This window comes from Sitodiplosis mosellana, unplaced genomic scaffold (genome assembly GCF_009176505.1).
Source record: "Sitodiplosis mosellana isolate CC-2019 unplaced genomic scaffold, AAFC_SMos_1.0 Smas_scaffold_6099, whole genome shotgun sequence".
NCBI classification, from domain to species: domain Eukaryota; kingdom Metazoa; phylum Arthropoda; class Insecta; order Diptera; family Cecidomyiidae; genus Sitodiplosis; species Sitodiplosis mosellana.
Genome location: NW_022601340.1, coordinates 585,108 through 600,345, shown reverse-complemented (window position 1 = coordinate 600,345; position 15,238 = coordinate 585,108). Strand labels below are relative to the sequence as shown.

Here is a 15,238-nt window from a genome sequence, read left to right as displayed (position 1 = left end):
TCTCTCTCTCTCTCTCTCTCTCTCTCTCTCTCTCTCTCTCTCTCTCTCTTGTCAACCACACTGCAATTATACACTCTGATTGCATTCTCGGCGAGCCAACACATCGTTCTTATATTGCCCCATGTCCACCTAATGCGCTCGAACACCGAATTGTCTTCTTTCGTTTCGTTTCGTCCAAAAAATAACTCGTAATAGAATTGTACGAAAGAATTCACAGTGAACAAATTACAGCCGGAGCATTAGCCGAACTTTAGGTCTCTCGAGGTGTTCGAAAATATGCGTTCAAATTTCATTGAACGTATTAAATTCGGTTATGTCGGTTGTCATTGTTGCTGTTGTTGTTGTCATATCGACGTTTTGGCTTCTCGCGTTCATGGGCATTTTGTGTGTGCGCGATTAATCATGTGTCTTTGACATGACCACAACGCGATCCACCATTAAGTACTATGAATTTCGCATTTCAAAATGCTGGAATCACCACACACACACACACACACTAAATGCAACATAACCAGTTCGCTGCGCTTTTTTCTGCTGCTGCTGCTTCTTCTTCTTCTTCTTCTTCTTTTTCGAGTTCGTACATACGATTTATTTGGCCCCGATGGACAAATGCACTCACAATAATCTGAATGCACACAGTTTTTCCAGTGTATTTGCCTCATGCTGTTCACACCGTCTTAATCACTTTTTGAAGAGTGAAAAGAAAAAAAAATAAAACGGTGACTTCATTTTCATTTGGATTTATGCTCGTTATTTCTTTTTCATATTCTTGCATTTTAGTTGAGTTACGTAAAAAAAGACACACTTACAATTACTGACTGGTTATTTTTTTTTTTTCGTTCTCGTTTGTGTTTTGCAGGTACGCTTCGTCCACCCGGTTTGATTGGTGGTTCTAAACCAAAAGTTGCAACGCCGGCCGTTGTATCGAAAATCGAACAGTATAAACGGGAGAACCCGACGATATTTGCGTGGGAAATCCGAGAACGGCTCATTTCCGAAGGTAAGTCGAATGAACGAACACACAGTAGCTCAGCTTTGTCTGTACCCCGAAATTCATTCTGTGTTTTTTTTTCTCCTCTTTTTTCGTCGTTGATTGTGTTTGTTTTTTTTCTGCTTCTGAAAAAAAAATGTATGCGGTTTTATTCACGACGGTGAATAATTCGGTGTGCTCATGCCATTCATTTGACTTGCGGCACAATTTCCGATTCTTAACAGAGAAAAAAGAAAACAGTCACATTTGAGCGAGACAGTTAAAATGTAGTCAATTTAAAGTAATTAGATATTCATTTGGGCGGCTTGATGAGCAGCTACAAAAAACAAAGCCATTGAGTCAAAGTCAAATAGAAGAGAGAGGTAGAGAATTGAGAGAGACGCCAACCGATTCGCAAATGAATGAATGAATTTTTCGGTATTGAATTGGCGCTTAACGTCGAAATTATTCCGAGTAATAAACTTGTAACGAGCAAACAATAATAAAGACAAAATGTTTTGTGTGTGCAAGAGTGTATTTTGTGTAAACACAAAACGAGAGACACAACAACAACAACAACGACGACGACGAAAGGAAAAAAAAAGAACCGAGAGACATACTGAATGTAAGTAAATACGCGCATGCAAATGAAATCAATGGGAAAACCATTCACAAGAGTTTGAATGCGTTGTGGCAAGCTCTTCAAGCGATTGAGTCGATTGCAATGCCAAAGATACGAATACGTATACATAAGTGTGTGTGTGTATACAACAAAACATGAAGCAGCAACAACTGAGAGCAAACACACAAGAGCCGTTGTGCACACGAGCTAAGGAAGGGAAAAAAATGTTCGCAAGATATTAATATATTGATAAAATACTCTCTCGCGCAGTGTACACCATTAAAACATCGCTAATATGAACATCTAATACCTACAGCGATCTGTGCATAGTTTTGCATACGATTTGTCGCGAAACCCAATCGAATTGTCTTTTGTTCATTCGTTTACTAGATGTGTGTGTGAGGGGGATCGACTGAGTGTATATAACAATTTACGCGCGTTTGCACTAAACCAAGCCAAAATAGGCATGGAATAGCGACAGAGAGAGAGAGAGAGACAGGGAGAGAGAGAGAGAGAGAGAGAGAAAGAGACTAAGGCCGAGGGAATCGTTTCGATTGAATGAATTGGAATCGGCGCTTACATCGCCCGTTATTCGCATACAACGAAACCACACTGAAGTCGTGAATGAAATCGAATCGCATGCAAATGAAAAGACAAACCGAATGACAACAATACAACGAACACACAAACACACAAAAAAAACATCAAGAATTATGTACTTCGTTGATAAATTCGTTTGACTGCATGCACTATTTTTGTATGTTTCCACTCAAAACAACAAGAAACATGCTCACTCGAACTACCGAAGAAGTTCAAGAGAAAAAAGAACCACAGTAGCGCTGAATGGTCGCTACATGCGCGGATCATACGGAACAAGAAAGGTTTTGTATAGACAATGAGAACGGCGACGGGCGACAACAACAACAACAACAACAGAGAGCTTTGCCAATCACAATACTACACACATTACATAAATCAATCAATCAGTCAACTTGTTTAACGTTTATTGCATATATATCAATCTGTATGCATCCGCAGATAATTTTGTTTGTCTCTCACTCGCTTGCTCGCTCACATTAGCTCGTTTGCGCCGAGATTTCGATCGCTGCATACTGTTTTGCTGCTGTTGTTGTTGCTGGGAGTCGGAGGACAAGATCACAAAATTCACCTCGACTAATAAATGCATTTTCATTATCAACATCAGTGATTTGAGTTGGATTGCAAGTAAGCTTTGTATACGAATGCGCACACAAACACACTCGCATTCGCCCGGTACGGCTAAATGAGTGAAAAAAAGCACTTTACAAATGGGCAAATACATATGCATTCGCGCTCGAAACGGCATTTTCCAAAACATTTTTTTGTGCGCGCTCCGCATATGTATGTGCTCTGTTTATCGCCGGATGGTTTGTGTTAAAAGCTTTGGATTTTTTTTTTGCCCGCGTGCACACACGCTTGCGCTTCAATCGACATACTTGTATTCTGTGTGGTTTTCGTCATCGTTTTGTTTTCAAGTAGATATGTATGTGTATATACTCTTGGTTGACCTCTAGCAAAGCGAACAAATGAGCCCAAGATAACAACAAACAAACAAATGAACGAACGAAAAAAAAAAACACTGTCAGACTCATTCATTCACAGAAACTGGCGATCAAAACTTCGATTTGTTCTTTATCTGAGCGTTTTTTTTTTCTCCTCGCATTTGATTGAATGAATGAAACAACACGCATACAACTCATTCGAAATTTAGAACTGAGAACTCAGAACACAAAAGCACAACCATATCTACTTGTAATTGGCCACATTTTCGATAAGTATCTTTTGGAATATTAACAGAATACAAAATTTTCTATCTCGCTCTCATTCTCATTCTAACTCTCTGTCTATCGCTTTCGTTCGCTCGCTCACTCGATTCTCACATACTTAACATATTCCAAATGCAAATGCAAATTTCAGCGGCAATACTTTATAGATGCGGTGTTGCTTTTCACATCATTTCTATTACGTGAATAGGCCTTTTCATTCGTTGCCATCTAATCGATTGTAATCGATGGAAATGCATTTCCGATAGAGAAAAACAAACAAACAACTGAAATTCATTAATTGCAATTGTTTTCGATTTGAGATTTCGTTAAGCGGCGCCAATTTGAATACATTACGGAATATTAGGTGTACATTTTAATTTTCAATACTGCAACTTTTGTTAATAATATCAATTTTTTCTCAAAATGTTTTTTTTTTGTTTCTGCATAAAAATTTTAACAGGCGTTTGTACAAATGCAACAGCACCATCGGTATCCTCAATAAATCGCATCCTGAGAAATCGAGCCGCCGAACGTGCAGCGGCCGAATTTGCACGAGCCGCTGGCTATGGACTTTACCCACCAAATCCTTATAGTAGTTTTGCTTGGCCGGCAACGGCACATTTATGGTCGGCAGGCAGCGGTTTTCCAGGCATTTCACCTGGTTCAGCAACAACATCCGGCACTGCATGCTCACCGGGTTCGGGAAGCCATGATACTCTTGGATCACCCGATGGAAATCGACTTATCGGTGAGTTTCTTATGAATTAGGTTTGAAAAAAATTTGGACAACAATTTGGAACCGAAAATATCATCAGAAAATTGAAAAAATATTATTTAAAAAAAAAATCGATTTTAATTTTACAAAAAAAAAAGTTTTTGCTATTAATTATTGATTAAATTAATTTAAAGTATAATTGAATTGATTAGTGATTATTTCTTGAATGGTCTTTTAAGCTCAATGCTTACTTAATTCAACTTAAGGTCATTTAAAAGCCAAAAAAATCTCAGTTTTGTAACCGAACCAATGTTGATTTTTCAATTTTAGATGTTGAAGGTGAAGACTCGGGAAGTTTGGATGGTGAGCAGCCGAAATTCCGACGAAATCGTACAACATTCAGCCCCGAGCAATTGGAAGAGCTGGAAAAAGAGTTTGATAAATCGCACTATCCATGCGTAAGCACGAGAGAGCGCTTAGCATCACGGACATCGTTAAGCGAAGCTCGAGTCCAGGTGAGAATCTTTACAAGAATTCCTTTAAGGAGCACAGAAAAACTAATGACATTGACCATTAGAATCCAAATAACGACACAAACACCCACACACACACACACACACACACAAAAGAATGAAATGAAAACCAACAAACAAAATGAAATGAAATGAAACAAGAATGAATTGTCGCCGTACTTTCAAACGTTCTACAAAATGACCGAACAAACAGACGAGTAAAAAAAGAGAAGAAAACGACCAACGACTGACATTTAGATGAAACCATTCACACTCCTTAAAATGGAACGTCTTCTTACTTTTCAAACTAACATCTCACATTGACTACTAGGTTTGGTTTTCCAATAGGAGGGCAAAATGGCGACGACATCAACGCATGAACATGCTCAAGCAACGTTCGTCGCCAACACAACGAAGCACTTCAAGTTACACCCCTACATCTCCCGACCTACAGAGGGGACGTCCCGAAGCCTATGTACAACAACCGCCAGCAGCATCGCAGCAACAGCCGAACTCAAAATGCTCCAGGTAAGATGATCAAACGATGACACCAATTTCTTCTTCTATCCAAAATCCCGTGTCTGAATCATGTTTTATTTCTAGCGTTTACTTTAAACATGGCGAAAAATTGTAAGCATACACCATTTTAATAACAAATATTTTGTTGTTTCTCAATTTAAAATCCGAAAAAAAAACAGCAACAATCCACATCAGGCATCGCATCACACAGCAAATCAACTAAATGTAACAGGATCAGTCACAGCATCAGCTCCATTATTAATGGGAGGCGAACATAGTGCATTCCGATCGCTTGTACCTTCAGCTTCGACCGCCGCTCTATTGGCCGCATCGGCGCAATTGGGTCTAACCAGACCGTACAATCGTTCGCCTCACATCATGAGCGATGAATCCGATGAAGAAATCAATGTTCACGACGATGAATCCGACAACGATTCCAACTATAATCCACGTAGCAGCAGCAGCAAAACCAACAGCAATAGCAACAACAACAACGACATCATTTCGAATAAGATCTCAGTTGCCGGTGGTGAGAATTAAATTTTTAATTAACTAAATGTCTTTGTACAAATCTGAGAAGATCAAAGCTTAGAAGCTTGAAACGTTGCAGACAAACAAACAAAAAAAAAAAACAATACGACTTTAATATCGTAATTCGTTTGGGGGAAATGAAATGAACCATCCAATCATCCCAACTCAAAGCACTATTTTTCATGTAGTTTGCTGTTATTTTGACAGAATCATCAGACCATTTAATAATTGATTAACGTGACATTGTCATGAAACTCATTTGTGTCGCGCGCTTTTCTTGAATGCACAAACCAGAAAAAATGCATGGAAATTTTGAATCGATTGATGTTAAGAAAATTCCAGCGATGATTGAAAAATTGTTTTAAAGTGTTAAAATGATTTTAACACCAGTTCCGATCGACTTTACATCACATATTTCATTCAAATTGAGCGCTAATGTAACATTAGTAATATTAAATGCCGCATCAAAGGATGTGTTGTTCAAATCTGGTTGTATTGAAAATGCTGTGAGAATTCCCCACAAAAAATGTGCGTGCATTCAAATTAGTCGCGTTAATTTTTTTCTCGTCAAAATCGAAACAACATTTGCATTGAAACATTCGACCAAATTGACACGCTCAAAATTCATTCCAAACAATTGCTACTCTCTCTCTCTCTCTCTCCATAATTATATAGTTCATTTTATCGAAAGCAACACAAAAAAAAAATCTCTTCAAGTTAAACAAACAAATTTTCAGTGTTAATGATCTTAGAATTGCGTATTTAAGTAGAATTATTAGCTCGATTAGGTGAAATTGCAATAGAAGTGACAGTATTAATTAAATAAAAGAAAGAAAAAAAAAAACAAAACAAAATCAGTAGCGAATAAAATATCGTTTACGTTTAAATTATTAAATGGTATTAGGTACTTAAAAAAAGTGAAAAAAAAAACAACCTTTTCAATTGTCTATTACATTTCGATTACCAATGCACCTTATCGACTGTTATACATACATTGTAATATTCGGTGAATGCCACTGAAAAAATATTCATACTTATATAGTGCGTGAGACGCATGGTCACTCATTTAGTGAGTGAGACGCATGCGGATGAGATGAAGCAAAGCGAAAGGGAAGCGCGCAACTAGAACATAGAGTCAATGGGTACTATGTGCTTGTGTTTGTGTTCGTATTCTAACGACGGAGTGACGAAATGTATGCGCGCTATATCGTTCGTTCGTATGGAGTTGCCCCGCTTCTCTTTCGCTTTGTTTTGTCTCATCCGCGTGCGTCTCTTTCACTAAATGAGTGACCATGCGTCTCACGCACTAAATAAGTATGAATATTTTTTTCAGTGGCATTCACCGAATATTACAATTTATGCTGTTATATGTATAAAAAATAAAACAAGACAAAAAAACGATGACAAAATACTGAAGACTACGGAGAAACGCAGTCAATGAAAACAAAATGCAGCACAACAAAACAAATTTTCAATACATTTTCTCTCCCCTCCTGATTCCACAATCTTAATAATTATAATAACAACAAGAAGAAAAACACATTACGTAGACTATATAGTGTACATGAATGGAGAATACGATGCGTTTTCGATGATTTACTTTTTAAGTTACACACAGTGCAAATAATTGTTTCTTTTTCAAAGATATTTATCAATATAATACACAATTCAAGAACTATTTACATTTAAGGATTATACATTTAAATTCGTTTTAGCAAATTCCAATAGGGATCTTTGAATTTGTAAAAAAAAAAATAATAGTTACAGCTAATGAAATAAAGACGATGATAAAATTCAATCATGAAATTCGAAATGAATTATTCCTTTTTGGTTAATGTATGAATGGTTCTCATAGTTTAGTGCTGTTTTGATGTATTTTAGCGTAAATTTCGTCAACTGAATACCAACACATCATTCTGAATGCATACAGTTTGAGTTAAGCTCGTATCAGCTTCCTCACTCTATATTGCGTTATAATAATACTTACTTTATCACGTGATCTGTGCATTTATTTTGGCAAATTGCAATTCACTGAAACATGATTCATCGGTCTGGACATAATGGATATCGAATAACTTGCTTTCTTGTTAAAACGCTTTGTTTAAAGTTTATGTGTTAGCTATATTCATCATAACTGGGAATTGAAATCCAAATAAAACGGCGATTTTTGATTGGTGCTGATATTGTTTACAATGGATTGAATTCATTGGAAGAAAACGTTGAAAATTTGGATTTGTTTATCGATGACTCGCCGCCCGAGGTTATTTATTGCTGCTTCGAATGAATATGTCTAAAGTTACAATTTAAACGCAATAAAGTATGTAGTGTTTTCTGTTGTGCTAAGCATATCACAAGAACAAGAAGAAAACAATCACCAAATTTTATTTGATTCATTTATGCGTCACCCATTACAAAGATAACGGAAATTGGGGCAGCCACAGCCAATTTGGTAAATACTCATATTTCAGATGCTGCTTACGATACTGATGGATAACTATAAAATTTCAATTTGTATTACAACTGCTGCTGACCTATGGGCTAGGAAAAAGTTGTGTCATTCGTATGTATTCGCATATATTCATGCGTTCGTGGCTTTGTTATTGTTGTTATACACTCACTGCGTTGCGAATGTCTCGTATACACAATCAGAAGAATTCACGAATATTCGTACGAATTCGTCTCAAGCGCTTGTGTTCCTACCCTCTAGCTGTTGACTTTGGTCAAAAATTAAATGGGAATTGACGAAAAGAAAACAAAAGTGGAAATTAGACGACATGATCAATACTTTTTTTCAAATGAAAGAAAATATAAGTGAGTATATTTTTCCAGTTTATTTATTTAGCTTTCGCTCTTTTGTTGCTTACAATTTTACAAATATGTACATTGCTATCGCTTTCATGACCACTTTTAATAATATATCGGAATTTTCTTTTAAATATATTCAGTCTATTTCCTTGTTTTATTTCTATTGGTAGAAAATTGTATTTTCAATCTCTTTTACTCTTTCGAATGTCTCCTGCCCAATTTTTATTTCCAATACTGGGCTATTATCAATTTGTGTGTTACTTAGTAGCATCAATTTTGATTTTTCTATATTTAGTATAAGTTTATCATTATTTAACTCCAATAAAGTTTTTCAATTTATTCAACATTACGTCTACATCTAACGTTTCACAGGCACTCTAAAGTCGAGAAATATTACTATGGTAGTGGCCATGTCATTTTCCAAATGTTATTTATTTTCGATGGTTTCCATAATTTTTTTTTCACATCGATGGGCATTGAGTTTATGAATTCATGTGCATTTGTCGTGTTATCATCACTACTTTTCAAATAAGTTTATGGTATCAACCATGAATTGGAGAAAAAAATACATTACCAACATAGAGAATTTGAATAAACACACTAAAATAAACAATAAATAATAAATAATGTGTTTCATTTCTCCACTCTGATTATTCGGCAGACGTAAATAACATTTCGACGATTTTTGTAAGTATACAAGGAAATACACTAATTGGTAAGTGCTCATAAAATGTTTGACTTATGATCAAAGAGTTTTCTTTGTATACGGATATATTCTCATGTATTTATGGCCACATCAGGCTCCTTTTAACTGACCGTATCTAGTTATGTTTTGCGGTAGCTCCTATTTTGCTTTCGAAAACATTTTTTCACGTGATTTTGAATATTAATCCCTTTGTATATTTATTGTGCCATTAAATGGTTAATATTGATTTGAGGACAGTTTGTTAAGGGTATTTATGTCTTGCGAATTCTTACTTTTCGATGCGAATCTCTATGCAAAATACTATGGAGGTCTCAAGATAAAATATGGAATGGTAAATATGAGCCGAAATGTGCCCAGCCGTCGATGACATGTCATCGCATTGCAAATTACAATTCGAGAGAGTTCACGTATACATGACGTGTATATTCGTGCTATAGCCGTCAGTTTTTTCTTTCAAATAACAATAAATAAACAAAACGACCACACTGCAAAAAAAAGTGGCTACCGAAAAAACGTCTTGAATAAAGGCAAGCTGTAATCGTTTCACTGTACTAAATAAATCTGCTTATGATCTTTGATTCACTGAGCCACATTAATACGGTTTGAAATATTCATGGCATAATTGTCCCGAAAATCGAAGATTATTGGGCCCTTAAATCAATCGCCCAATCGTCATTTCATCGACAACAAGTTTTCGTCTTCAGTTCTCTTCTTTCCAACCGAATTCTCTAAATGATTTAAGATTGCGTTTGATTCTGATAAAAGGATTAAAGAAGAGGAGACGATTCATGAATATTTTATGCGTTGTCCAATGTTCGATGGAAAAAAGTGAAATTGGATAAACAAAGCATGAATTGAATATGAATGATAATGGTTAAATGATCACGTTCACGAAAAAAAAAAAATATATATATATAAATTAAATAATACCATCGGTCTTTAGATCCAAGCTCTTAATTATATTGGATAAAAAAGCCATTCCATGTAGCCATGTTACATAAATGAATTTAATGGAAACGAATTTGAAAATCAAACGAAATATGAAAAAAAAGAACGAAAATTAGTCGATTGTTATTATTAATAGAATTTTTAAATATGTAATTGATCCAAAACGGTGGCAATTATTTGAAGAAGGGACCGTTTGCGTTTGAAGTAATCATTTTGTGGAATGAACAGTCATAGCAATTTCATTAAAAATGGATAAGGTAATTGATTCATTCTAAACATTTACCAATAATTATACACTTTCTTTGTGCGGTCAACGTTTTTCATTTGGAATATCGGCAAAGATGAAGACAGAGTTCAATGTGGTCATTTCATAAATATATATATAAAAAAAAAAGTAATTTGAATATTCCTACTTCAGAAGAATTCAATTAATAAACTGAGAAAATGTTTGAAAACATAATAACATACCGTTTTTCTTCTTTAGAAATATCAACGGAAAAATGGTCGATTTGCCTAGCTAGCACTTCGCTTTAATACTGATGTTGAGACTAGGGGGGAGACACGAAATTTAAATGTGTAAAATTAGAACATTATTCAACGATAATAGGAAAAATAGAAGAAATTAGTGAGTTTGGTTTGCCAATGTTAACGCTTATGGACGTATTGTTTATTGTTTACAAAATAATCCCATTAGGTCTTCCATAAGCGTTGTATTGACAGTGTAATACGCTCTGCAACCGATTTTAATAGAAATAATAGCACAATAATAGCACTTTTGCACCAAAACTAGAAAAATTAGAGGACATAAAACGAAAATATATAAAATTGAATGTAACTAGACTCTACTAGAATTTGTGCCTCGCCCCTAGTGTTGAGTTTTTTTTTTATCTTCATTCAAACGGTTGTTAATTAAAAATTCCAATGTTTTTGATATTGAATCATCAAATTACCAAATTTATGGCTTGAATAACATATTATTGAATTCGATATTTGGTCCTGAAAATGTACATATATGGACTGGTAATTTGTACAAGAGCACAGATGACTCTTATGTGATAACAAACATCAGAATCTCAGTAATGTGGTCATGAAACAGTAATTTAAGTTAAATAGAAATAAGAATAATTGTATTTACCAATAGCAACCAGGAAGTAATTAAATAAATAAATAAAAAAAAATCGAATCGACATTTTTCAAATCCTCTAGAATTGTTTGTTGACATTTATTACAAAAATGGAGAAGTGTATGAAAATGTTCTCAGAAAAGACTTAAAGAATAATCATATTGCCTCATTCAGCTGCAGCTGATGATGTAATAACAGCACCAAACCATAATAGGAACGTGTCAAATCAAAAGAATGACTTTCATTCACGATGATTCGTTCGTTTTGATTAAAGGTGCTCTCATTTCATTTATTGATTTGATCTTTCGTTGATTTGTTGTTTCCAAATGTCCATCATTGGCTGATGTGTATTTCGATTGCGATATGACTTCTAATAATCGCCGATAATTAATCGGAAAATACCAAGCCATAATTGGCCGAGATAAATATGCGTTTAATTGTATGAGTAATCCAGATGTATCGAATGATATATGATCGATTTAGATAGACTTAAGAATAATTCAAATTAGCTCAACTGTTTTATACAAATGGAGCTACTACTGTAAGCAACCGAAAGAAAAGAAATTCAAGTTTTTACGCATCAAACAAAAAGTTCAAGATTCTTGGAAGAAGCTGCAAGCGTATACGCTCGTTTTTTCACAGCTATGTTTTTTTATCCACTGTCTTTCGAAGAATGAAAAGAGTTTCGTAAAGGCAATTCGTCCCAATGTATTCCATGGATGGTCGTGAATGGCGATGATGGTTTCAATGTAAATTGACCCATATTAGATTGCGAAAATCGATCGAAAGTAACAGAAGATCGTGTTAAATTCAACAACGAACAAAAGCGAAAGACAAGCAATAAAGAAGAGTTGACTCCTTTTTTTTGCTCGAAACGTAAGGTGAAGATGAAATAATGAAAAAAAAACCTTTGACAAAATGCTCTACAACTGCGAAAGTAGAAGAATTTGTGGGAGAAAAAAACGAACGTCGTTCTTGGTTTGTATCCGTTTAAAGGAAGATACAGAAAAACAAAATCAATATCATGCAATTTATCCTAAGGTCGTCCAAGATACACATCGTCAACAGCAACAGCAACTCACACAAAATGCTTAGTCATGTTGAAAAGACATGGGCACAATAAATCGTTTACACCGATTTTACGTTTTTACCTAACACGATCGATCGCACCAAATCATTGCACAGCCAAAACATATATCCATATGTGATAATCGAATGATTCAGCCTGTGAATAATGGGATTCTTCTTACATCGTTGACTTCGAACCATTTCTTCTTATCTCTCTCTCTTTCTCGCTCCTTCTCTCTGTTCTTCATTTGCATCGATCATCGTTCGTTCATTCCGTTTTCAATTCCGAAGTTTACACAAAAGATTACACCTTAACACCCTATTATTTGGTTACGGCTGCATAGTGCATTAGAACAATAGCAACGCACAACAACAAACCTGATCTCGAAACAGTTGCGTTCAATTGTCTTTTCCCTAATGCGTTGTGCCGATGTTACGCTTTGTTTCCCTTTTGTTTTTACATTTTGTTTGTGGCAATCGACAAATCGATCGATATGGCTCTGCATCACATTCGATTGGGTTATATAAAATGATTTGTCGATTTATTTTCTTTAAATGATGACGATTAATGAACTATCGACGATTTTAACAACACCAACAGCAGCACGAACCATTCGAAATAAATGAACAATCATTGACTGTCAATTAAGGCGAATCGAACACGTACCCGAACACATTTTACCAGCTCTTCAAAACTAATTGTAATTAAATTGGTGTCGATTTTAATCGATCTTATCGCATTTCATACACGTTTTCTAAGCTCTGTTAATTTCTCTCTCAAATCAGACAAAAAAAACCTACACATCGATCACTGCTCGCACCTTGTTAGATTCTCTACAAATTACTGATTAAATCACTCGATTTAAGCTTCTTTTTGAACGATCATCAGGATAGAATTTGGCACATTAAGAGCAAAGCATTAGATATTAGATTGCACACACAGCTATTAGATTTCTATGTGAGCATTGCACATGTTGTTACCAAAAAACCGTCTTAAATGCTTTTCAGTTGCAAGAAAATCTTGACGCCTTCCAAAGATATGTGCCAAAACCTGATATTGATTGCATGAGTAGAGCGAGCGAGCGAGCGACGGAGCAACACTTATAATTAGATAATTGAATTGATATTTGAATGAAATGGACCATGATGATGATGGAGCGGACGGTGAATTCTTGATGGTTCATAGTCAATTGATGTTTCGACATGGCAATTCAACGCATTATTTGGTGTTCATTGTGCTTGACATCTTGTTAGTTGGTTTTCAATTTTCTAAACCGCACCAATGTCCATTGTCTACCTCGAAAGATGGGCACTTTGTTCTCAATTTTCAACGGATCTGTGCGTTTTTTTTCTTCCTCTCTCTCTCTCTCGTGATTACGCTTTCGAAATGCAGCCTATAATTAATTCTTGTTTCTGAGCAAACATTTCATTGTCCACTGTATAAGTGTGTGTGATGGTTGCTTGCAATCGATTGCAAACGGATCATCGTATTATTAAGTTCAACGATTCCTATCATTGTACGTTGTGTGTTATGTTCGACGTTCGTTCATTTTCGACCGCCTCCAGGTTTATCTCGCATATCATACCTATATATTTCATTTTTTTTTTCTCGTAAGTATCCGTTAATAGTGACCAATTGAAAATGAACGATGAGAACGATGATTTCATGTGATCTCTGGGGTGTTTCTAACTCTGACATGAACGGTTTGCCAAGTAGCATAAAATTGTCAAGTCATTGGTATTTTGTAATTGATGTATTTTACAAAACAACGAAACGAGAAAAAAAAAAACCGAATACTGAACGAAGTGGCAGTGAACCGAAATCGATTCCATTTGTTCCATTGCTGGTAAACAACGAAACAATGGATATTCTTCTCCAGTTTTTTTTCTCTCTCGTTTGACTTCACTCAAGAGCGAACGGCGCAGACATACACAAAAATGACTGGTCAAAAACAAATGCAGAGAGGATATTGTTGGTCGATGAAAATCGAATTAACCAAACTTATGACTAATATGCCTTTTCTGCCTCTCTCTCTCTGTCTCATTCTGCAGAAGTGTCAACCTTCTTCTAACTGCTGTGGAAGTGACCGTTTCAGCAGTTCAATTTCAATCATTTGATCGAAAGCAAAATGATTTATGCACACCAGGGCCCATATATTCGGTTCGCTTCGCGTCGGAAATGTGCAGAAAATTTGGTTTTGTTGTTGTTGTTATCAAAAATCCCATGTACATGGCAAACGGATTACAACAGCTAACACGATTTCAAGGTAAAATCAGACTGAAGTAGGTAATGAAGGAAATGCAACACGCTTGCAGGAGAAAAAACAACAACACAACAACAAAAGAAACAATCATTTATCCAGGCAGCCAGCAGCAGCAGCAGCAGCAGAAGTATTTTTATTAACTTATTATTGAGCTTGACTGAGTTTTTGACGTGAAACATCTTTGATTCCGGGGAATTAAAACATATCGAATAACAGAAATGAGCGCAACGGCACCGTGTTCATCATTTGCATGATGTCCAAGCAAATCAATTTGCGAAGGAAAAAAAATGTGAATGAAGTGAAAACAAGGGAGAAGAGCTGAAAAAGGACACAGCAACAGACACACACACACACACACACACACATACACACACACACACACACTAAGACGCACATTCAGTGGTCAAACGCTGAAAATATCTATAGACAAATGTGTGCATCCGAAAAATAAAACGGCGCATACACAGGCTCGAATTCATTTGAATTTTGGCCCGTTGAATGCTCGTTTGGGTCAAATCATTTTGTTGGAAATACGTAAGCAAGTAGCAGTCAAAACAAAAGATCAAATGAGAGTGGGAGGGAGGGAGGTAGAGAGAGATGAGCGTGGAGCGACACACATTGCACAATACACACATACACAAGCGACATAG

At 35.7% G+C, this 15,238-nt stretch overlaps 1 protein-coding gene across 3 annotated transcripts in view; it reads left to right on the top strand.

Annotated features, from left to right (window-relative positions):
- Positions 1-7,654, top strand: part of LOC129573508 (paired box protein Pax-6-like) — a 24,767-nt gene extending 17,113 nt beyond the window's left edge. Inside the window, exons 3-8 of one of the 3 annotated variants that reach the window (XM_055454030.1) lie at positions 860-1,000; positions 3,858-4,145; positions 4,443-4,627; positions 4,956-5,152; positions 5,228-5,254; positions 5,323-7,654. In XM_055454030.1, the coding sequence (XP_055310005.1) occupies positions 860-1,000; positions 3,858-4,145; positions 4,443-4,627; positions 4,956-5,152; positions 5,228-5,254; positions 5,323-5,683 (1,199 nt within the window). In that variant the 3' untranslated portion in view covers positions 5,684-7,654. The remainder of the gene's footprint in view (positions 1-859; positions 1,001-3,857; positions 4,146-4,442; positions 4,628-4,955; positions 5,153-5,227; positions 5,255-5,322) is intronic. The other 2 variants (XM_055454032.1, XM_055454033.1) reach the window with 2 other exon arrangements.
- The last annotated feature ends 7,584 nt before the right edge of the window (positions 7,655-15,238 follow it).